Consider the following 22284-nt stretch of genomic DNA (forward strand, 5'->3'; position numbering starts at 1 on the left):
AGGCTGGGGATCAGGGCCAACATCTGTGCCTCTCTGCTGCACTTTTCCCTTATCTTCTGGGTCAACGGTAGCCTCCCACCTGGATACAGATCAAGACCTTGCTCTGTGGCTCTATCTCCACCTAGCAGAGAGCTGCAGCAGGGAGAGATAGTGGCCTCCTTGGCTGCATTACTCACGCACGACACAGCCTGCGGAGCCTCTGACCGGGCGCCCGGCCTGCCGTCGAGGCCACCCTGAGAGTTTGTTAGGAAAGCCAAAGAATGAAAGATATGATTGACCTGTGCAGGCGGAGGACAGGACCCACTCCAGACCACAGTCAGAACGTGCAGGCTCAAAGTGACAGTTATCCTTACTCTGTCTTTCCTTAGGCATCTTTGTGGTGTTGTTTTTTTTTTTTTTTTTTTTTTTTAAGATTTTGTTTATTCATTAGAGACACACAGAGAGAGGCAGAGACACAGACAGAGGGAGAAGCCCGATGTGGGACTTGATCCCAGGACCCCGGGATCACGCCCTGAGCCGAAGGCAGACGTTCAACAGCTGAGCCACCCAGGCACCCCTCTTACGCATTTTTATAGAATTGAAATTTAGACATTTATATTTTCCCACATATCTATTTATGTATAGTTTATTTATTTACTTTTAAAGAGTCTCCATCCCCAGCATGAGGCTCGAACTCAGGACCTTGAGACCAAAAGTTGCATGCTCCTCCAACTGAGTCAGCCAGGAGAGTCATTTCTATTTTATTTTTATTTTTATTTTTATTTTTATTTTTATTTTTATTTTTTTCCAAGCCAGACTGTATCCAGCTTTATTAAAGATACTTTTCATAAACAATCATGGTATTTCAGGCAGGACATGGGCGGACGATCGTTAACAGTATACCACAACTTTCAGACTCCCTCCTTCAATGGACTACGAAAATCAGAAAACCACTATAAAACCCAGTGAAGTCTTCATGTGATGCTCTGAACAGGGCAAGTTTAGAGTGGAGGGTTGACAGTTCACATAAATGTTGTTTAACAACTTTTCAAAAGCCGACCCTGACTTTCAGGAAATGAAATGAAAATGGCAGAATTATCAATCTGAAGATCCACAAGCTAAAAAAAAGGGACTCTTTTAAGGGACGCCGTCTCAGTGGTGACACTGTAAAGTCCAGATTGCCTGACATACTGGGAACCATTTCATGGGGTCAGGTCCCAACAGGTCTCTGGGTTTAAGGGAGTCAAGTCTACGTTGAAGGCAGAGAGGGAGAAGAGGACATAAAAAAAAAAAAATGAATTTTAGCTTTTCACACCACCCAGGTGGCTCATGTGTGTCAACATCAAGGAATCCCTCCTCCTGTTAGCCAAGAGGAAGTTTCTCAAAAGTAGAAGGGGAAGGTGTTTTTCCGTCTTGTTATCAATCTAGCTTCAAAAAAAAAAAAAAATCTAGCTTCAGAGGTATTCTATTAGTGACATATGCCCTCCCCCCAAAACAACAATGAAGTGTTCCGTGTGCTAACGACATAGCTTAAAAAAAAAAAAAGTAAAACAAAATCCTGCATTTTTATAAAACTTGATAAAAAATAGTATTTCAAACTGTTACAGTCACCAGAAGTACACCGTTTTCAAAAATGCGCACACTTCACTTGGCATCTCTCGCACCTGCAGCTTTCTGTGCCTGGTCCGTTTGGGCATCTCCATTTTCTGCAGGTTGTTTCCATCCTTGCCAGCATCAGCTTTCCCGTTTTTCCCTTTGGGTACCTTCTCTCCCTTCTTTGCAGGGGCCTTTTTAGGTTTGGGGTCTGGCTTTAGAGGAGCAGGTTTAGCAGATAACCTTGCAGATCTTCCCTGTGGCTCATCCTTCACCTTGGCTTTATCTCCTTTAGCATCCCCTTCAGCCTTTTCTTTCTTGGGCATGGTGACGACGGTGGCAGGACATAAGCGCTGGATGCGGGGATGGGGCGGCACGCAGGCTTTGGCCGGTCCGGGGGTCGTTCTCACCTCTTCTTCTTCAGCTCTATTTTATTTTTATTTCATTTATTTATTTATTTATTTATTTATTTATTTATTTATTTATTTATTTTTTAATAATGATTTTTATTTATTTTTTTAATTTTTTAAATTTTTATTTATTTATGATAGGCACACAGTGAGAGAGAGAGAGAGGCAGAGACACAGGCAGAGGGAGAAGCAGGCTCCATCCACCGGGAGCCTGATGTGGGATTCGATCCCGAGTCTCCAGGATCGCGCCCTGGGCCAAAGGCAGGCGCCAAACCGCTGCGCCACCCAGGGATCCCTCTATTTTATTTTTAAAAGATCACAGGAAGGGGCTCCTGGGTGGCTCAGCGGCTAAGCAACTGCCTTCAGCCCAGGGTGTGACCCCGGGGTCCTGGGATCGAGTTCTGTATCGGACTCCCTGCGTGGAGCCTGCTTCTCCCCCTGCCTGTGTCTCTGCTTCTCTCTCTGTGTCTCTCATGACTATATAAATAAAATAAAATAAAATAGACCACAGGAAAATCAGATGCTTTTCTAAGATGGTTCTTGGTTGTCGAGAGCGACAGTGGCTTCTTCCTTATTTTTACAGTTTCTTAGAAAGCGCTGTCAGCTTTTGTGCCGAAGCTTTTTTTTTTCCTCCTCCTTAGCTGTCTTCAGTCAGAGGCGTGTTTGGGCAGGTGGTGTTAGGTTTTCCTGAGACCTGTAGAGAGTTGGACCAGTCCTAAAGGGGAAGCTTCTGGAACCCTGAACCCGGCTCATCGCATATAACTGTGTGACTTTGGTAACTTCCCTTGCTTCCTCTGGGTCTTCACTGCCTCATCTGTCGGTCCAGGTATCTCACGGGACTTGCTTTGGGAAGACTGAAAATTCTAACCTATGTGCATCACATTAACGGGGACAGCGTCTGGACGATTGGGTTTCCTGAGGGTTAGCTATTGTTTTTCTAGTCTTGTGACGTCCTGAACAGAAACAAAGATGACTTTCATTTCACTTAGAAAGGAAACTGAAAGTAAATTCAGCAAAACAGCGAGCCTCTGTGTAATGATTTCCAATTATTTCCTGATGGCTGTAATCCAAGTGCCGGAAACCGTCATAGCCAAAAGCATTTTGAAACATCACCACGGTCTGACTCCACCAAGACAGATTTCTTTTTCCTTTTCTGCTGGGTCACATGTGTGTGGAGAAACGAAAACCAAATCTGTTTACGGTTCACATCGGCTATCAGGTGTGGCATGGAGGTAGCCACGGAGGCTCATCAAGCCAAACATTTTTAAGGTGTGAATCCTACTTCAGCAAAGAGTGTCTAATTTTGGGTAAATTTTTACTTTACCCACCTTGTTAACCCATCTGGGGATCATGGGTATTAATATCACACTCACATGGGGCATTTTAAGGATTAAATGACATACGCCCAGAGTACTGCTTGCGTAATAAATGAGCAATTTCTAGCACGCCACACAGCATTGCACACCAGGCCCTGCCCTGCACTTTGCATTCGCTAACTTATTTTACAGTTGGGGACTGAGTATTTGAACTGGGATTTAAACACCTGCATCGCTGCTCAATGATTGATAATCAACAGCACGTTATTTTATTAATTTTTTCCCAAGTCCGTTCTAACCGGGTCAGTCTCTTTTATTCATCCACTCACTCATTCATTGATTGAGGCGTTCTTTCTTTCCTTCCTTCTCCTTTGCTTCAACAACTGCTTGTGGAGAGCCTCCTATTTTTTTTCTGATAAAAATATTAATAAATATGAATGACATCTAAATAAAGAAGTCAGAGTCTTTTCCAGGAAAGAACTCACACAAGTCCTTGAACATATGCCCTAGTCCTTCCAACTTGTCTTCTTCCATTAACAGTAACTAAGGCTCAGGAGTGATGGACTCTCTGGTTCAAAGTCATGGCGTGCACAGGCCAGGGAGGGATTTCTTCTTCCATCCGCTCAAGGCGGACGTTGGCTGGAGGGGGCAGGAGGCAGCCCCCTTTAGGCTTTCTACGCGGGACACACCGTCTCTAAATGCATCTAAATGCAACTGGAACGCAGCCGCATGTCATCATCATTTTTCTTTAGCCAGAGACTTTCCTCAAAGCACCTGCACATCCTTAGGGTACCCCATGCTCCCAGATGTGGACCATTTCCTGTAGGAAGGTCCCAACAGTGGCTGCATCCCATTAGCAGATTGTGGCCGAGGCCTGAACCCTACTTCTGCTCCAAAGATAACCCTGTCTTTTTTTTAAATAAAGATTTTATTTATTTATCCATGAGAGACAGAGAGAGGCAGAGACACAGGCAGAGGGTGAAGCAGACTCCCTTTGGGGAATCTGAGCTGAAGGCAGACGCTTAACTGCTGAGCCACCCAGGCGTCCCCCCCGCTACCCTGCCCTGTTTTCTAAAAAAACCATACTCTAGGTTATGACAGCATGACCTCTCTGTGTTAGGCTTCTCTCACTCAGTGTTGAGTTTGCAGACTTAGCCACTTTGCTGTGTGTACCAGTAGATTGTTCATTTTCATAGCTGGTACCTACTGATTCCATTGTTTTAATATATTACAAGACACTGAATAATTTTATTATGTTGGGCATTGGAATACCTTGCTATTCCATGCTATACCGTGAATTTTCTTTTACGTGTCTTTTGGACAACATACACGTATGCATTTACTTGGGGTATATACCCAGGAATGGAACCCCTGGTTCATATGGTGTATGTGTGTTCCTCTTGAGCATAAACTTCCAAAGAGTTTTCCAGGGTATTCGAGCCTGTTTACACCCTCACCAGAATTACTAAGAGTTCTAGCTGTTCCCATCATCCCATTTGGTACTTTCACGGTAAGATTTTTGTTTTGTCTGGTTTACTTTGGCCACCCAATGGACAGGTAGTGGTATCTCTTTGTGCTTTTAATTTCCAGTTCTCCGATGACTGGTGATGTGCAGCACCTTCTTATATGCGTATTAGCCATTTGGGCCTTCTCTTTTGCAAAATGCCTGTTCATATCCCTTGCCCATTTTCATATTGGACTTTCTCCATTTTTATTACAGATTTTTAGAACTTCATTGTTTATCGTGCACTTTCTTGCTTACATACATTGCAAACATCTTTAAGCCTTTGGCTTTCTTGTCCACTCATTTACTGGTTGAAATTTAGTTGATTTAATAAATATAGTTTTACTGACTTGTAGAGCTGTACTTTTGTGTATAAGTGTGTATATTTAGAGAAATGAAATGGATTCTTAAACCACTTCAAAATAGGGATACCATGTCTTGCAATTTTTACTTAATTGTCCTGTGTGTGTGTTTATTGGCTAAAAGGACTTGTATGACTCAGTAACAGGTTACATTCACTGTTAGGCGTATTCCAGGGAAGGGATACGAAGTGAAAACAGGAAGAAGGGAAAGAGTCAAACAGAGTCTGGAGAGGTCCACACAGGCTTCTGAGCCCTTGGCTATCTTGGGTTGCTCTGGAGGAGTTTTCCCTCTAGCAGCATGCTACAAGGACACATGTGAACCAGCTGGTCAGGGAAGCCTGCTCGAATCCCAGGGCCTGGAGTTACATGGAGGGCTAGATATATAGGCGCATCCTGCTGTGGCCGGCCATGGTCACCTAATCTCAGAAACCCAACTGTGAATGAGGTGCCCATCACCAATCTCGACGTTTGTGCAAAACAGTGCTGACAAGCCGATGTGGCATCGCTCCGGGTGTAGACACAGAAGCATCAATGATTAATATAATGAACCTTTTGAGGAGCATGTTTCTAGGGTTTGGCCAGGATCAACCACGGCTCCAGGCTTCCCTGGAGTGAGCACCGCACCTGCTGTGTTGACTCTCTCCTCGCAGGAAGGCACGTCAGCTCTATTACTTAGTGAGAAAATCAACTCTGCAATTAAATAGAATATCTTTCAAACTGGAAGCCCACAAATGCATCCAAAGGAACTTTATAAAAGATAAACAGAAGGCTTACGTTGTAGAGGGTTACCTGTTCCCTAATAAAGCAGTTACTTACCAAATGTGTCTACTTAGGGGCCCTTCATTCACTTCTTTCCTAGGGGTTAGATTATGGAATCGGCTCTCCTTCCTGGATCTATCTTGTCAATTCTTATTTTCCAAATTCATCATTTATTGTGTGACATCCAGATGTGAAGACATCTCTGCATGCCCAATACCCCAAAGTCAGATTGCTCGCAGAGAGTAAGAATGATCCTGTTCTCAAAGAGCTAAAACCATCTTCATCTCTGAATCGCTCCTGGTCTATCAGCCCATACTTCGACCACGCATCTACAAGAGTTCATGTTAGTCCAAAAGGTGTATTCCTTCCAGAATTAAATGTACACCCGTGCTAAATCCAAATTGCATAAATCATAGCTTATTTGCCCTCACTTCACCTAATGGTTTTCATCCTTATCTCTATCCTAAATGAGTTTTCCCCCCGCAGGATTTTTAAGTCTGTTTGACAATCATTTTCCCAAGATACTGTCTCGTGAGTGAAAAACCAGACATCCGCACGATTGTGTAAAAGCCGCTGTGCCAAGGCGCGCTGCTGCGGGCTTGGGGCTGGGCCAGCAGGCTACTACCTGCAAACCGGACCCCAAGGAAGGACTTTAGTTTGGCTCCGGGTGCAGATCGGGTCTGGTTTGCAGCAAACGGGAGGGGAGTAATTGGAAGAAGAGGGAGTGGCGCTCCCTGTTCAGGCAGTCCAGGCAGCCACTGGGGCTTGGGTCCCACTGAGGCCGAGAGAGACAGCAGGTCAGGCGGAGGAGGCCTGAGGTCCTGGAGGGGGCCCCTGGACGCCAGTCAGGCCCGGGTCAGGCCTCCGCACTGCACTGAAGAGCTGGGGTTGGGCAGAGAGACCAGAGGCGGGCAGAGCTGGGGCGCGCGCTGTTTGAGAGAGAGAGAGAGAGAGAGAGAGAGAGAGATTGAGAGAGAGAGAGAGATGAACATGCACACATGTGCGCACACCCGGGCCGTACCCAACAGGGCCATCTGCCTCCTCCCCGCACCCAGCGCCAGGCCCAGAGCACCGGGGGTGGGGGGGTGAGGAGGGGGAAGCCAGAGGAGGGCTTGGTTTGTGCAAGGCCTGGGACCATCCATCTGCCCCTCCCCGCACCCAGCGCGGGGCCCAGAGCACCGGGGGGGGGTGGGTGGGGGGTTGAGGGGGGAGGAAACCAGAGGGGGGCTCGGTCTGTGCCAGGCCTGGGGCCATCCATCTGCCCCTCCCTGCACCCAGCGCGGGGCCCAAGCACCCCGGGGTGGGTGGGGAGGAAGCCAGAGGGGGGCTCGGTCCATGCAAGGCCTGGGGCCATCCATCTGCCTCCTGCACCAGCGCGGGGCCCAAGCACCCCGGGGTGGGTGGGGAGGAAGCCAGAGGGGGGCTCGGTCCATGCAAGGCCTGGGGCCATCCATCTGCCCCTCCCCGCCCCAGCGCGGGGCCAGAGCACGGGGTGTGGTGGGTGGGGGTGGGGGGTGGGGAGGAAGCCCAGAGGGGGGTCGTCGGTCGTGCAAGGCCTGGGCCATCCATCTGCCCCTCCCCGCACCCAGCGCGGGCCAAGCACCCCGGGGGGGTGGGAGGGAGAAGCCAGAGGGGGGCTCGGTCCGTGCAAGGCCTGGGGCCATCCATCTGCCCCTCCCCGCACCCAGCGCAGGGCCCAAGCACCCCGGGGAGGGGTGGAGGGAGAAGCCAGAAGGGGGGCTCGGTCTGTGCAAGGCCTGGGGCCATCCATCTGCCCCTCCCCGCACCCAGCGCGGGGCCCAGAGCACCCGGGGTGGGTGGGGAGGAAACCAGAGGGGGGCTCGGTCCCTGCAAGGCCTGGGGCCATCCATCTGCCCCTCCCCGCACCCAGCGCGGGGCCCAAGCACCCCGGGGAGGGGTGGAGGGAGAAGCCAGAGGGGGGGCTCGGTCTGTGCAAGGCCTGGGACCATCCATCTTCCCCTCGCCGCACCCAGCGCGGGGCCCAAGCACCCCGGGGTGGGTGGGGAGGAAACCAGAGGGGGGCTCGGTCCCTGCAAGGCCTGGGGCCATCCATCTGCTCCAGCGCGGGGCCCAAGCACCCCGGGGAGGGTGGGGGTGCAGCGGGGACCGCGCGCGCCTCCTGCGGCCGCCCCGGGCCCCCCCCGCCCGCCCCGCCCTGCCCCTCCCGCGGGTCGCTGAGCTTTCGTTTCCCGGGCGGCGGCGGCGGCGGGGGCGGGCCCGGGGGCGGCGGGGGCGGGCCCGGGCGCTTATGACCTCGGCGCCCCGCCCGCCCCGCCCGCCCCGGCGCCTCCGCTCGGGCCATGGAGCCGCCGCGCCGCTTGGCGCTGGAGCTGCCGGGCTGCGCGCTGGCCCACTTCGCGGTGGGCGGCCCCGACCCCGGCCTGCGCCCCGAGCCCCGCGCGGCCGCGCTCCTGGGCCCCGGCGGCCGCGGCTACCTGCTGTGCGCGGGGCGGGCGCCGGGCGGGGGCTGCGCGGCCCGGGTGCGCGCGGCGCGGGGGCTCCAGCGGCTGCTGCTCGGGCTGCGCGGGGGCCCCCTGCGGGGCTGCCGGCTGCGCCCGCTGCTGTGCTACGGCCCCGGCGGCGCGGACCCTGTGCAGCGCGGCTTCCTGCTGCTCGACCCCGGCCACGGCCCCGGCACGCGGCGCGCGCTCTGCGCCCTGCTGGGCGAGGCCCCGGGGGGCCCGCGGCTCGGCGAGTTGGTGGGCGACGCGCGCCGGCAGGTGTGGCAGCGCCTGTGGGAGCCGCGCGGCGGCGAGGGGTGGCGGCAGGTGGGCCCCTGCGCGCGCGTCGTGTCGGTGCCCGAGCCCGCCCTGCACCCGGTGCTGCCCGACCTGCCCAGCTCCGCCGTCTTCCCGCACCGCCGGGCCGCCCGCGCCGTTTTGGAGGCGGTAAGAGCCTGCGCCGTCCCTGCGCCCGGGGTGGGGTGGGGGGACCTGATGGCCCCGCAGCGCCCGACTCCGCTCCCCTGCACCTCTGCACCCCTGGACCTCTGCACCCCTGCACCCCTGGACCCCTGGACCCCTGCACCCCTGCACCCCTGGACCTCTGCACCCCTGCACCCCTGGACCTCTGCACCCCTGGACCCCTGCACCCCCGGACCTCTGCACCCCTGCACCCCTGCACCCCTGCACCCCCGCACCCCTGCCCGCCGGGAGCCCCTCCTCCTCCGAGGAGGCGGGAGCTCAGGTGCCAGCGCCAGGCGCGCGGCGTCCGCTCCAAAGGCACCTGGCAGGGGGCGGGGAGGGGACCCGGGAGGGGCGTGTGCCTGGGAAGCAGCCACACTGCTCTGGGATGCCCGGGCGTGGTTCGGGGGAGAAAAGGGCATGAATTGGGGGTTTCAGAAACTCGTCCCCCACCTGGGGCTGCGGCCCAGGGCGCGCATCCAACACTCGGTTTTCCCTTCAGTCTGTGACACCTGCCCCTGCTGCGTGTAGGACAGGCCGACAATGGCACACGGCAGGTGCCCAGGGGAGGAGAGCGAAGATGCTCTCCCAGCGCAGCCCGGGGTGGGCGGGGGGCGCCCAGGTCGGCCTCCCGAGGCCGCGCGGTGCAACCTACTGTATTTCGCAGGCTTTGGGGATAGTCCCACCAAGGGGATAGGAGGGCGGGACCGACCGCCTGGGTTTAAATCCCAAGGCCGGGTGTCACTTTCAGGTTCTCAGATCCCGCCTTGCCTCAGTTTCCCTGGTCCGCGGATGAGAGTTAATGCTGAGCGAGTTGCCATGGGGCTGGCCATGCTGGCCCTCGGATGCATGCACGCATGGAGTCACGCGTGGGCCTCGCTGCAGCAGAGAGGCAGGGGAGGGCGGCGGCGGAGGGACCGCGGAGGTGAGAGCGCTGGGGGCCGCGCACACCTGCGCTGCTACCTGGGGCCGCCGCGCGCCGCTCTCCTCTGCGCCCCCTAGCGGTTAGGAGGGGACGGTGCCGCCTGCCCCGGAGACCTGGATCTGGGTCTTGCCTGGCGGCGGGTCGGGGAGGGCTGAGTGATCTCAGCAGCTACCGCCTTTAGGAGCCACAGCTCTTCAGTAAAAAAAAAAAAAAAAAGAAAAAAAAAAAAGAAGGAATTCAGTTCTCCCCAGGTTCAAAGTGCTATGAGTTCCGCATGGCATCAAACACACCCCGAGCCTTCTGAGCATCGGGCAATCTTGTCCTTTGCAGTTAGACGTTGCAAAAGCCCCGTTGCTTCACTGCTGATGCCCACACATTGTTTTGCAGTGTGTCCCCTTCATTCCTGAAGCTCAAGCAGTGCTCGACCTGGTTGACCAGTGCCCGGAGCAGGTCCAGAAGGGGAAGTTCCCGGTCATTGTCATCGAAGGACTGGATGCCACTGGTAATATTACCTTTTAGTTACAGGCAATGCGGTTGGTTGATCCCTTGTGGGAATAGACTGGTCTTAAGAAGCAAAACTTGACAGAGTTCAATTCACGAGCGTCGTGTAGGCCTCGGGGGTGTGCCAGCACGCAGCTAGGCAGGCCTGGCATGTAAAGATGAGTAAGACCTGGGTGGGGAGGGTGCAGGGAGAGGTGGAGAGGCTGTGCCTCAGGTGCTCTGGCGACCACTAGAAGGCACTTAATGCAGGCTCGGTGTGGGCCGCAGATGGCTCTGGAGGGCTGACACCTGGACTGCGTTTTCAGTACAGATCAGAGCTGGTCAGGTGAGGAAGGCAGAAGGAACAGTGTGGGCCAAAGTGCAGGGACTTGAGCCAGGCTGGGGCATTTGGGAACCACAGGCCGTGCAGAGGACCCTTTTGCAGCAAAATTAGGAAGAACTAGGAAGTGGACGGAAAAAGCCTTGGAGCTGCCACACAGATGTCAAAACACAATGGACCACTCACACGTAGCCCAAAACACAAAAGCAAGAGAAGCAGAGCTCCCAGGGCAGCAGGATACTGACGAGGACAAGGTGGAGCCTGCGGCTGATGTCACGGGTGGCTCAGCGCGAGTTGTGGCTCCCTCCACAGCAGGTGCACGGTGTTTTGAAGAACCAGGTGGAGGTTATCCCAGGGCCTGGAGGTCTCTGCCAGAGTTTAGTGTTAATTTTTTTTAATTTTAATTTTTTTTAATTTTAAAAGTATTTATTTATTCATGAGAGACACACAGAGAGAGGCAGAGACACAGGCAGAGGGAGAAGCAGGCTCCATGCAGGGAGCCCGACATGGGACTCGATCCCGGGTCTCCAGGATCACGCCCCGGGCTGAAGGCAGTGATCTGAGCCACCCGGGCTGCCCTTAGCATTAATTTGTAGACAGGGGTGCCATTTCAGTTTTCCTCCAAGTGTTGTGATACCACAGAGAGGAAACCCAGGTTCCCAAAGGCCTGCATCTATTTTTTTTTTTTTAAATCAAGAATCACAGGAGGTAATGGACTGCTTTGATTTAGATAAAGGTGGATAGAGTATCTTCAGTCTCTCTGAGCTAATATGAGCCTTTGGGAGTGGTATGGTGGCTGTGATGACGAAGCGCTATGTTTGTGTCTGTCCTGCAGGTAAAACCACTGTGACCCAGTCCGTTTCAGACTCCCTCAAGGCTGCCCTCTTAAAGTCACCGCCCGCTTGCATTAGCCAGTGGAGGAAGATCTTTGACGATGAGCCAACTATTATTAGAAGAGCTTTTTACTCTTTGGGCAATTATATTGTAGCTTCTGAAATAGCTAAAGAATCTATCAAATCTCCCGTGATTGTAGACAGGTAGGTATAAAGATGCTGTGAACTTGGCATTTTCTTGCTAACATGTAAGTGTGTGTGTACCTATATATGCACATATACCCCTGTATCTACTGAGTCAAACTGTATTATGATAGGAATAGGAATAACGTCTATGTTTGATTAATCATCTACACCACAGGCTTGCATTTTGCTAAGAGCACACCTTTATTATACCGTATCTGGAGCGATTACGTGGTGAGGTGGGTACTAAATGTTATCCCTGATTTACTGATGAGAAGCGTTAGGTCTTGCAGGGGTTAAGAAACTGGACTGAGCTGGAAATAGAATATTGAGGGTATTGACAGAAGTAGAAGCTTCTGCTTTAGAAATCAATGCTTTCAGGTCCATTGGTTCATCAGCTTATTTATAAAACATTTATTGGGCATCTACTGTGTGCCAAAGACTCTCAATTTAGGGGATTCAGTGGTAAGTGAGCTAGACGATGATGCTCTGCTTTCATCGAGCAAAGATACTATTGCAGGAGCATTATCAAGTGCATAAAGACCTATGATAATATCAGAGAATGATAAATACTCTGAAGAGGATAAGTCAAGGTGGATACGGCTGGGGAAGGTCTCTATATGGAAGTAACGTTGATCTGAGCTCCGAATGCCCCCAAAGAGATGGAAATGAAAGCTGTGGAATAACAGCATTAGGGAGAGATGGGTCAGCGAGGGGAAAGCCTACAGGCAGAGAGAAGGTAGTGTATTCAAGGAGGAGGAAGAGGCCAGTGTGATGAGCACATGGTGGGTGAGGGGGTGCTTTCTGGAAGAATGAACGGAGAGAGGCAGGAGATAGAACAGTGGGGCCCATAGGCCAGGATAGGGTGGATTTTAATCTAAGTGCAGGGGGGAGTCATTGGAAAGTTTCAGATAATGGAGTGACGCAAACTGATTTACATTTTTTAAAAGATTCCATTTATTCGTGAGAGACCCAGAGAGAGAGGCAGGGACACAGGCAGAGGGAGAAGCAGGCTTCCTGCAGGGAGCCCAATGTGGGACTCGATCCCAGGACCCCAGGGTCACGACCTGAGCCGGAGGCAGACGCTCAACAGCTGAGCCACCCAGGGGCCCCCTGATTTAGATTTTTAAAATTCCGTACCTAAGAAGTAGAATAAGACACCACAAGAATGGTTGAAGTGTACGGCAAGCAAGTCAGCCTCGCCTTAAAGCCACCCAACTCGATGATACGGAAATCACAGTCGCGATGAGATCCCATTTTGCTCTCATCAGGCTGGTGGGAACCAATGGGAAGGTCCTTAGACCTGGAGCTGAAGATCGTGGGGATGGAGAAAAGCCCTACAAGGTGCCGGTGGGGGGTGGGCCCTGGCACGAGGGCTGGAGAGTGATTTGTGAAAGTGCAGCAAAATGCACACTGTTTCTCCCTACTGAGGAAACACAAGAGTTTCTTTCAACTGCGTTCATAATATTGAACAATTTGAAAAACCGAAGGCGCCGTTCAGCAGCATGGACCGGTACAGTGCATCGGTGTGCATGGATTACAAAGCCCTAAGTTTGACTGAAAAAAAATCCAGTTGCAGACAGATGTCCAGTAGACGCCCTGCAAAATAATACAACCTGTAGCGTATGGAGGGGTGAAAGGATATGGAACGAATCTAACAGAGGGCTGAGGAGAGCGAAACGCAACTGATAACAAAGTACAAAAGGTCATCGATTGCAATTCAATTATTGCTTAACTCAGGGAATGTGTATTGTTCTGTCTTTAATTTTACTTATTCTGGAAAGATAAGCAGTTGTATGGAAGTATGAGAAGTATTCAGGAAAAAGCACGAATCCTAAATGTAAACCTCAAGGAATTTCAAGCAGTGAACCCACCCAGGGAGAGCCTTCACCCACATTGGAGCGTCGCCACACCTCACAAAGCCACCTCATTCTCCTTCCGCACCACGGCCTGTTCTTCCCTGCCCTCCCCGCCCCGTGGTAGCCACGGCCCTCCCCTCTGTCACCGGGGATTTGCTGGGTCTGTCGCCCTGCCGCTATGAACATATATATATTTTTTTATTTTTATTTTTAAATATTTTTCATATATATATATATTTAATATATATATTTTTAATAGAGAGAGAGTGTGGGCTGAGGGTGGCGGGGAGGGAGAGACTCTCAAGCAGACTCAATGCAGAGCACAGAGCCTGACACCGGGCTCGATCTCGCGACCCTGAGGTCATGCCCTGAGCTGAAATCAAGAGTCAGACGCTTAACCGACCGACCGAGCCACGCAGGTGCCCCATGAACGTTTTTTACGTGACTTTGTTGCAGGCATATGTGCAGTTCTGGTGCACAGGTTCCCAGGAGTGAACTGTAGGGATGTGGGCTTCTCGTGTGTTCGGATTTAGCAGGTCTCGTGAAAAGTTTTCTGAAGTGGTTGTCACCGCTCCTGCTGTCCTCCCCGCTCAGCAGTGTTTGAGGGTTTTCTTTGACTCCTATCCTAGCCTCGCCAGCCTTTATTCCAGGTTTCCACTTGTGCCTGGGGGGTAAGTTGATCAGTTGCCAGCTAGTGGGCCGTATCCGGAAACTTCTACCCCTTTCTTGAAATACCTTTCTCTGTATCTCTGAAGTGGTCCAGGAGAAGGCGGTTCTGAGCATGTGTAGGGTATTAAGTGGGAGGAGGCGATGGTACCAGGCAAGATGAAAACAGTGAGAATAAGCTAAAGGGCCGGCGCTGTCCTCCACGCCACGATGCCAGGAGGCAGGGTAAACTCTGGGGGTGGCAAGAGTGTTCTTTCAAGGTTGCAAGTTATAGGCGATCCTAGAGAAGGTAAGAGATTGCATCCCTTTGTGGGATTCTTTGCCCATGGGGCGTTTTTGCCCTATTATTATTAACGTGTCCAGATCTACCGTATTTGAGGTCTTTTTTTTCTTTTTTTTTAAAATTTTTATTTATTTATGATAGTCACACACAGAGAGAGAGAGAGGCAGAGACACAGGCAGAGGGAAAAGCAGGCTCCATGCACCGGGAGCCCGACGTGGGATTCGATCCCGGGTCTCCAGGATCGCGGCCTGGGCCAAAGGCAGGCGCCAAACTGCTGCGCCACCCAGGGACCCCAGAGGTCTTTTTTTTTCATACAGCATCCTCTTTCGAGGAGAAAGACCAAACTTGTCCTGATACGGGGTGGCTTCCGGAGGCAGGTGATTTCCTCAGACCTCCCCCCCCGCCCACCGAGTCCTGAAGCTGCTTCTGCGTGTAGGCAGATACCTCTCCTCTCTGCTCCCAGCTTCCCAGGCTGCTAAATGGAGATATTCCTTACCCCTCCCCGGCCTGCGTCTAGAACTGGTGATGAATCGCCAATGGGTTGATACAGGTGGAAATGCTATGCGCAAGCAAATTGCTATTAAGATATAAAGCATTCTTATAGAAGCCGTGTACGTGTTGGCAAGGTGCATTTGATTTGAACCCATGGGGCTTCCCTGGGATGGCGGGAATGGAAAATCCTACAGAGCGGAGAGTCTGCAGTTGATGGCCAGAGGGTGTGTGATTATTTGAAGCGAGCTGCCGCGTTGCCCGTGAGAGAGCTCCAGCTACAGAAAACAGGGCTCTCATTCTTCCCTTGCTTTTCCTTCGTGTCTGCGAGTGGTCGAGTGGTCGGCAATTTGGTGCCTTAAAGAGATACTGTATCACCTCGTCAAGTGAGAAGAAAAGAGCAGTTATTTGTTGTCTGGGTGGGTTTTGTTCATGTGTAAAGGCTTTAATGAAATCCGTTTTAGACTGCACCGTCACCTAGCTGAACAAATGAGGGAGACAGAGTAGTTTTTGATGGTGCCTATGGTTAAGGCTGGCAACTTAATCGCCCTCATTACCTTTAAAAATCTATTCTTGCTGATGGTTTCTCTGCAAAAAGAAGCCTTTTAAAATGAAGGTGATATCAGCCTCTGTATTCATAGCTGAGTATTTAATTCAGCGAGCCTGGGACATGTGCAAAATGCAGAGCAAATTGTGGTGAAAATTGGCAACCAAGAAGAAGATCCCCGGGACCCTGGATGGATTGTATTCAGCTTGGGAGACAAGATGCATCTCACAGAGGAGGTGAAGGCACGTGTTTGTAGGTGGGGAATCAGGGCCGTGGTACAGAGGAGCGCTCCCAGGCGGGGCTCCGGGAGCTGGCCGCTGCGGAGCCCGGGGGTTTGCAGAGCACGCTGCGGAGCCTGGGGGTTTGCAGAGCACGCTTCTGGAGGCAGACGGGGGGCTTTGAAGGGCGGATGCTAGCAGACTTGATCGCCTCCCAAATTAATTTTTTTGGTCCTTTTTGATATTGTCTGTATCGTTGTCGGTTGAAAATGCAGTTTTAACTGGGTGTTATTCTGTATGTTGGTAAATTGAACACCAATAAAAAATAAATTTATTATTAAAAAAAAGAAAAATGCAGCTTTAGTGTCCAGTGAGCATAGGTATTGTCTTATAATGACGGCATGACACAATTTTTAAAGCACTTGTCTATTTTTGCGGCCACTATGGGAGGAAAACAAAGATTGGATCCTTCTCATTTTCGGGAGGAGGAAATTGAGGCTCTAGCGGCTTAAATGAGTTACCTGGGTCCGCAGAGCAAGTAGGCGGCGGGGGATAAAGCAGTGTGCAGCTCAGACGACACTGTGAATTTATTCGGTAGATTCCAAAATGTCCTTTTCAGCGTGCGAAGTAGTGCAAATGTAAAATGATTGAGAATTTAGGATTTTATTTATTTTTCATCTTTAGTTTTTTTTAAGATTTTATTTATTTATTCATGAGAGACCAAGAGAGAGAGAGAGAGAGAGAGAGAGAGAGAGAGGCAGAGACTCAGGCAGAGGGAGAAGCAGGCTCCCTGCAGGGAGCCCGACGTGGGACTCGATCCTGGGACCCCAGGATCAGGCCCTGAACCAGAGGCAGGTGCTCAACCACTGAGCCACCCAGCATCCCCCCGAGAGTCAGAGCTTAACTCACAGAGCCACCCAGGTGCCCCCAGAATTTAGGATTTTAAAACCCTGAGGGCAGTGCATTAAACATACACACAAGGAAGAGGCCATGCGTACTTCTCCACATTGGGATGTTTAAACCATTTCACAAATATCACTTGTAGGCGATAGTCCTTTGATACATATTTGAAGTTTTGCATTTTTAGTCCCTGAAGATTGGAATAGGACGTGAACAGGATGAGATTACAATAAGCCATGCCAATGAATACACTGGCATCTGCACACCCAGAGGACGTGTACTGTGTGTGTACTGACTGCGTGCCAGACGCTGGTTTCAGCTTTTCAGCTTTTGAAATGCAGGTGTGACTAAGAAAGGAAACTTCTAAGGGAGGAGTCAAGACAGGTCTTACTTCCAGACCAGTGTCTTTTCCTTACCACGAGAAGCGCTTCAGTAGAGTCGAGTGTGAAGGGCGTTGACAGCCCAGAGGAGGGAACAGTGAGCTCTGCTTGGGGGCTTTCTGAGCAGGGCTCTGCAGGCTGAGTAGGAGTTCTGCTCACCGAGCAGCCCACTCCGGCTCGAGGAGAGGGTGTGAGGAGAGGCTGGCCTGACGCAGCATGCCAGGGAACGCACCGTGCATGCTGTGCTGGGTCTTCGTTAGGCTGGACGTTTCCAGTGAGCAGTGGAAAGCCGTGGGGCATTTTGAAATAGGTTTTCTTCTCTGGTTGTGATTTTCCGTTCTTCCCCCTCAGACATTTAAAACAAGCCAGTCGAGAGGGCCCTGCTCCGCTCAGGGAGGATTTCATGGAGAAGTGGAGGTCGTATTTGGGTTCATCTCTCCCCCTACAGATGCCAGGCACGGTGAGGTGGCCGGGCACTGGGCAGGACAGGGTCCCCAGAACGTGGATTTCATCCGCAAGTTGCGTTTTAAAAACAACCTGGAAGTGAATGGGCCTGCAGAGTTTTATTTGCCAAGAGACAAGATTAAATGCACGTGGGCTGCCAGATGCACCTCTCGTCCCGGTTGCCCTCCCTTTCACAGAAGGCAGCGTAGGCCAGGCCAGAGAGACCCAACAGTGTCACCTGGCGACAAATGCGGTTTCAGCTGAGCAACCGTGATGACCCCACTCCATTCCTCTTGTGGTTGTTGACTTTGGCTTATTTTTTATATTTTATAAATACTTTGAAAATAAGATTTAAGGGCTTCTGGGGGGCTCAGTGGGTTAAGTGTCTGCCTTTGGCTCAGGTCATGATCCTGGGGTCCTGGGATGGAGTCCTGCATTGGGCCCCTGCTCATCGGAGTCTGCTTCCCCCTCGGCCTCTGCTCCTTCCCCTGCTCTCTCTCAAATTAAAAAAAAAAAAAAAGATTTAGTTTTATTTATTTAACATATGCAATGCTAAGAAAACTTGAGCAGAGCCATCCCTGGGTTCAACTTTCTGTCCAGCTGATTTTCGGGCGCGCCCTGTCTTTGGCCTCTGGGCATGGAGAACTCACTCCTCTTGTCCTTCTCAGGTACTGGCACAGCACGGCCACCTACGCCATCGCCACCGAGGTGACGGGGGGGCTCCAGCACCTGCCCCCGGCCCATCATTCTATATACCACTGGCCCAGGGACCTGCTCAAACCCGACCTGGTTCTGCTGCTCACAGTGAGTCCCGAGGAGAGGATGCGTAGGATTCAGGGCCGGGGCATGGAGAGGACCAGAGAAGAAACTGAACTGGAGGCCAACAGCATCTTCCGTCAGAAGTAGGTGTCCCCATGCGAAAGCCAGGGGTTCCGGGTCATGGTGGGGAGCCGGGATCAGCACTGGCTTTAGGTATGTGGAGAAGATGACATTGTTCTCAAACCCAAGGGACACTATCCTCCACGTTAGGCTCGTTGTGATGATAGTGTTACCACGGGCTATGGGACCGGGCATCAGATCTTCCTTCTAGTCCAGCTGTGCTGGGAACAGTGTGAACCTGGGTACATACAGGACGCGTGTCTGGCTTTCGGGTCCTGGGTCATCCTGCGGTGGCCCTGGGTGCCAATGGTCTCCACGTGACTTCTCCTTACAGATGCTTCCTCTGTGTCAGGCATTTGGGTCCTGATGCTCTCGGATCCTTGCGGGGGCCACGTCAGCCACATTGTCCCGTTGACAAAACGGAGGCTCCAAGGGTTAAGTTTAGATTTGTCTAGATGATTAGCACAGCTACCACCTAGTAAAACTGGGGCGACAATCCGATTTGGAAGGCGGTGCTTCTGTTTTGGTTAGAAATCTAGGAAACGCCAGCAGGAGGGTGTGAAGCGCCTCAGTGCTTTGTGGCTGAGTGTGAATGGCTTCTGTAGGGCCCGTTCGAAGAGCCAGAGCAGAGCAGTTTACATAAATAAACAATGATAGCCGCGCTCTCCTAACACGGTCCTCCGATAAATAATTAAATAACAGCTCAGCTGTGTGCAGAGAAACCATGTCAGACAATTTGCTTGGATTAATTCAATTAGACCTCGTGACGCACTCCCCAGGAAGGCATGACTGCAGACCTCGTTTTGCAGATGAGAAAACAGAGGCGGGGGGGGGGGGGGGGGGGGGAAGACGTTGGCTGAGCTCCCCCAGCTAGTGAGCGGTAAACAGCGTCCGTCCATCGGAGCCCCAGGCCGTCCCGCTTCCCTAAGGCCGTGGCACAGGCATTCACAGGCAGCAAGGCCCACGCAGAGGATGAGGTGGGAACCTGGTGACACTTTAGAAGACTCACCCGTGAAACCAGTGTCTACGCTGAGGACGTCCAGCTTGTCCGAACCCAGACCGTGGAGAAATTTCCCAGTTGTCCAATTAGTTAATTAAAAAAAAATTTTTTTTTTTAAAGATTATATTGTTATTTATTCATGAGAGACGCGCAGGGAGAGAGGCAGAGACACAGGCAGAGGGAGAAGCAGGCTCCCTATGGGGAGCCCCATGTGGGATTCGATCCCAGGACTCCGGGACCACGACCTGAGCCCAAGGCAGTCGCTCAACCTCTGAGCCCCCGAGGTGCCCCTAGTTAACTTCTATGAGCCTTTGCTGCTTTCTCTGCAAAATGGGGATGATGTCACTGCCTTTCCGGGGTTACCCTCAGTAGGAAACCGGAAGAACCGCGCAGCGTGCTGATGCTTGCTAGGTCCTAGGTAACACTAATTGCTAGCTCTTCAGCCTTATTATGAATTTATGATTTCTTAAATAAAATGTTATCAAATCTCTCCTGTGGATAAACAGGGGGGGCCCAGCCTGCAAGCTGCGTACATTACGGTAGGAAGACAGATCTGCACGGAGGTTCCGTGTTACAAACTAAGCCAGCTCTTTTCATTTTGCCTGTCCCCAGGGTAGAAATGTCCTATCAGCGGATGGAGAACCCTGGTTGCCTCGTGGTGGATGCCAGCCCCTCCAGAGAGGAAGTCCTCCAGATGGTTTTAAGCATAATCCAAAATAATTGTAATTAATTGTAATTACTCCAAACGTAATTATACATTTTGCTGGATTTGATGTTGGTGGATACATCCAGGCCCACGACTGGTTACGCGGTCTTCCCAGATGGCTGTTGCACACACATGGTGTGCACTGGAAGATTGGAGACCGGGCATTTTGATTTTACTTAAATGACCGTCCTCCCTTCTGACCCAGGGACCCATCAAGGCTGAGACTGTCGCATTCCAGCCAGGGATCAGCGATTGCTTCCTTCCACTGTAACATTTTCCTGGGGATTCCTACGAGATCCCTCCAAGTTTTGTCTCATCCAGAAAGGATGTACCAGGATGTACATGGAAGTGACCAGGAAGATGTTCCAAGTCAGCGGGAGCCCCGTCAGCCTCTCCCGTGCCTACACCTGGGTCCCTAATGATATCTCCATGTGACACAGTTTCCTTCTTCCCAATATGATCACACTCCATCCCTGGGGACTCAGCCCTGATCCTAGAGCCACGTGCTCCGGAAGAAAAGGTCCGTGTGTCCTGGCTGCCTGGGGACAAGCTCACAGACCCCATGACCTGGGCTCTGGGTAGGCGGCACTTACAAAGAAGACATATGACTTGTGCCCTCCAACCCCTGAGACGGTCCTCTTGGTTAGCACTTCAGAGTCAAATGTAGAGACTGCCAACCTGAGATGCTCTACCTACAAATATACTAACCTTCTTTGAATTTTGTTCCGTTTGCTTATGTTTCTTTCCTTTCCTCTGAAAAACACGGCTTTGGATATGATGAGTGTTTTGGACTGAACTGGATGCATTAAACTAAGCCAATCGAGCAATATAGTTATATTGATATTTGCACCATGTTTCTCCTCAGTGTGGGGGCTCTGCTTCACTAATTAAAATTGAAGCCAAGAAGCTAAATGCAGTGCTTGTTGTGTATTTTCATGACACAGATTTAATTTATCTTACTCAATAAGCATAGTGGATCCTGGAATGGGATTTCTTAGAAAATTATCTTGCACTTGAATGTCTCATGCTTACACATGAAATCAGCGTTGAGATCTGTGTGCCTAGGGGGGAACAAAAAGCTGAGGAAAGAGGAAATTTAATAACTATGCAGCCTTGGGTGAGTCACTTAACATCACCAGTCCATGTAACCTGATCTAAAAAGTGATGATGATTCTTTATCTATCCTAAGGAGTTTGCTGAACCAGGTGATTATCTGCAATTCCTTCCAGGTCTCAGATAGGTGAAGTTTGCAGGTTAGATGTCCAACCCCCACCCCCGCCCCGGCAGATAATTCCAGGCCTTATCAGATTTATCCTATAGAATCTTAAATTATAGTAAAGTTTAGTATTAATAACTATATCAATACCGTTTTCCCAAAGAATGATAGGTAATTTTTACATTGATATATTTATGTGTATAAATATGTAATTGGTTTCCGTCGCAAATATTTTTTAAAGCTGACCAATAGCACCGGGTTTCTGAGAGATGTGATATCTAATTATGTTCTTGGTGTTCTGTACTTGGAACAGTTTGAAAAGCCAACGTCGTCGGCAGCCTGGAAGAACAAAGATCTTCCGCCTTCCTTCTGTACCTTGCAAATGAATAAAGTCGCTGTGATTTTGTGATGCGTGGCGTTGTCACAAGTGCCTCTTGTTCTGGGGCGGGGAGCGGGGGGCTGTTCCCCTGCGGTCAGTGAGGTGGGAAGGTGGGAGCTCGTGGGCCCACGGGAAGCTGTGGTCAAAGTGCTTTCAGGGGAAGGAGGGCATTTTTGTTTTGTTTCAAACATCGTTCCAGGAAATGGAGCAGAAAAAAAAAACCAAAAAAACAAAAAAACAAAAAACAGTTCTTTGTACACTCGGGGATTTGTACCCAGTGACGGGTACGTGATTTGTAAGCGTGAGCCCGGACAGCGCCTCCTACCCAGGAGCTGATGACAAGGAAGCATTTCCTTGGCTCCGTGTCGTGGCAAGTTCATGCTCGCTTCTGTTCTTGTGACAGGCCTTCAGGTGTCCCAGATAGTTATTCTCCCTTTGTTCCACAGTGATAGACTTCTTGACATTCGGCTGCCAAGGATCGCCAGCACGTTTCTGGGGTTTCCAACTGGCCCCGCGCAGGTTCCTCTGGTGGTCTGTGAGCAGGGGGGTGTGGGCACGGTCCCCTCCCCTTCTGACCCTTCACACTGCCTGGGGTTCAGGGTGACCCTGAGCCATCTCAGGACCAAGAGAGGAAGGGGCCGCGTAGAGATGGAGAATCAAGGCTTTCTTATTTTTACTTATGCAAACGTCGATGTGGACTAGGTGTGAAT

General features: G+C 51.3%; 1 protein-coding gene across 1 annotated transcript; it reads left to right on the plus strand.

The window, feature by feature from the left end:
- Window positions 1-8233: 8233 nt before the first annotated feature.
- On the plus strand, window positions 8234-21604 carry CMPK2 (cytidine/uridine monophosphate kinase 2). The gene is made up of 5 exons (XM_041754011.1): window positions 8234-8832; window positions 10160-10274; window positions 11428-11629; window positions 18063-18296; window positions 19886-21604. Exons 1-5 carry the CDS (start codon window positions 8245-8247, stop codon window positions 20001-20003), a joined length of 1257 nt encoding a protein of 418 aa, XP_041609945.1. The 5' UTR covers window positions 8234-8244; the 3' UTR covers window positions 20004-21604.
- The last annotated feature ends 680 nt before the right edge of the window (window positions 21605-22284 follow it).

Source organism: Vulpes lagopus, chromosome 5 (genome assembly GCF_018345385.1).
Source record: "Vulpes lagopus strain Blue_001 chromosome 5, ASM1834538v1, whole genome shotgun sequence".
In the NCBI taxonomy this organism is placed as follows: Eukaryota; Metazoa; Chordata; class Mammalia; order Carnivora; family Canidae; genus Vulpes; species Vulpes lagopus.

Bases quoted from the DNA above. Each gene is read 5' to 3' on its own strand.
- CMPK2 (XM_041754011.1), top strand. From the start codon at position 8,245: ATGGAGCCGCCGCGCCGCTTGGCGCTGGAGCTGCCGGGCTGCGCGCTG. The intron at 10,275-11,427 runs GTAATATTACCT...TCTGTCCTGCAG, and splicing joins CGAAGGACTGGATGCCACTG to GTAAAACCACTGTGACCCAG. The intron at 18,297-19,885 runs GTAGGTGTCCCC...GCCTGTCCCCAG, and splicing joins AACAGCATCTTCCGTCAGAA to GGTAGAAATGTCCTATCAGC.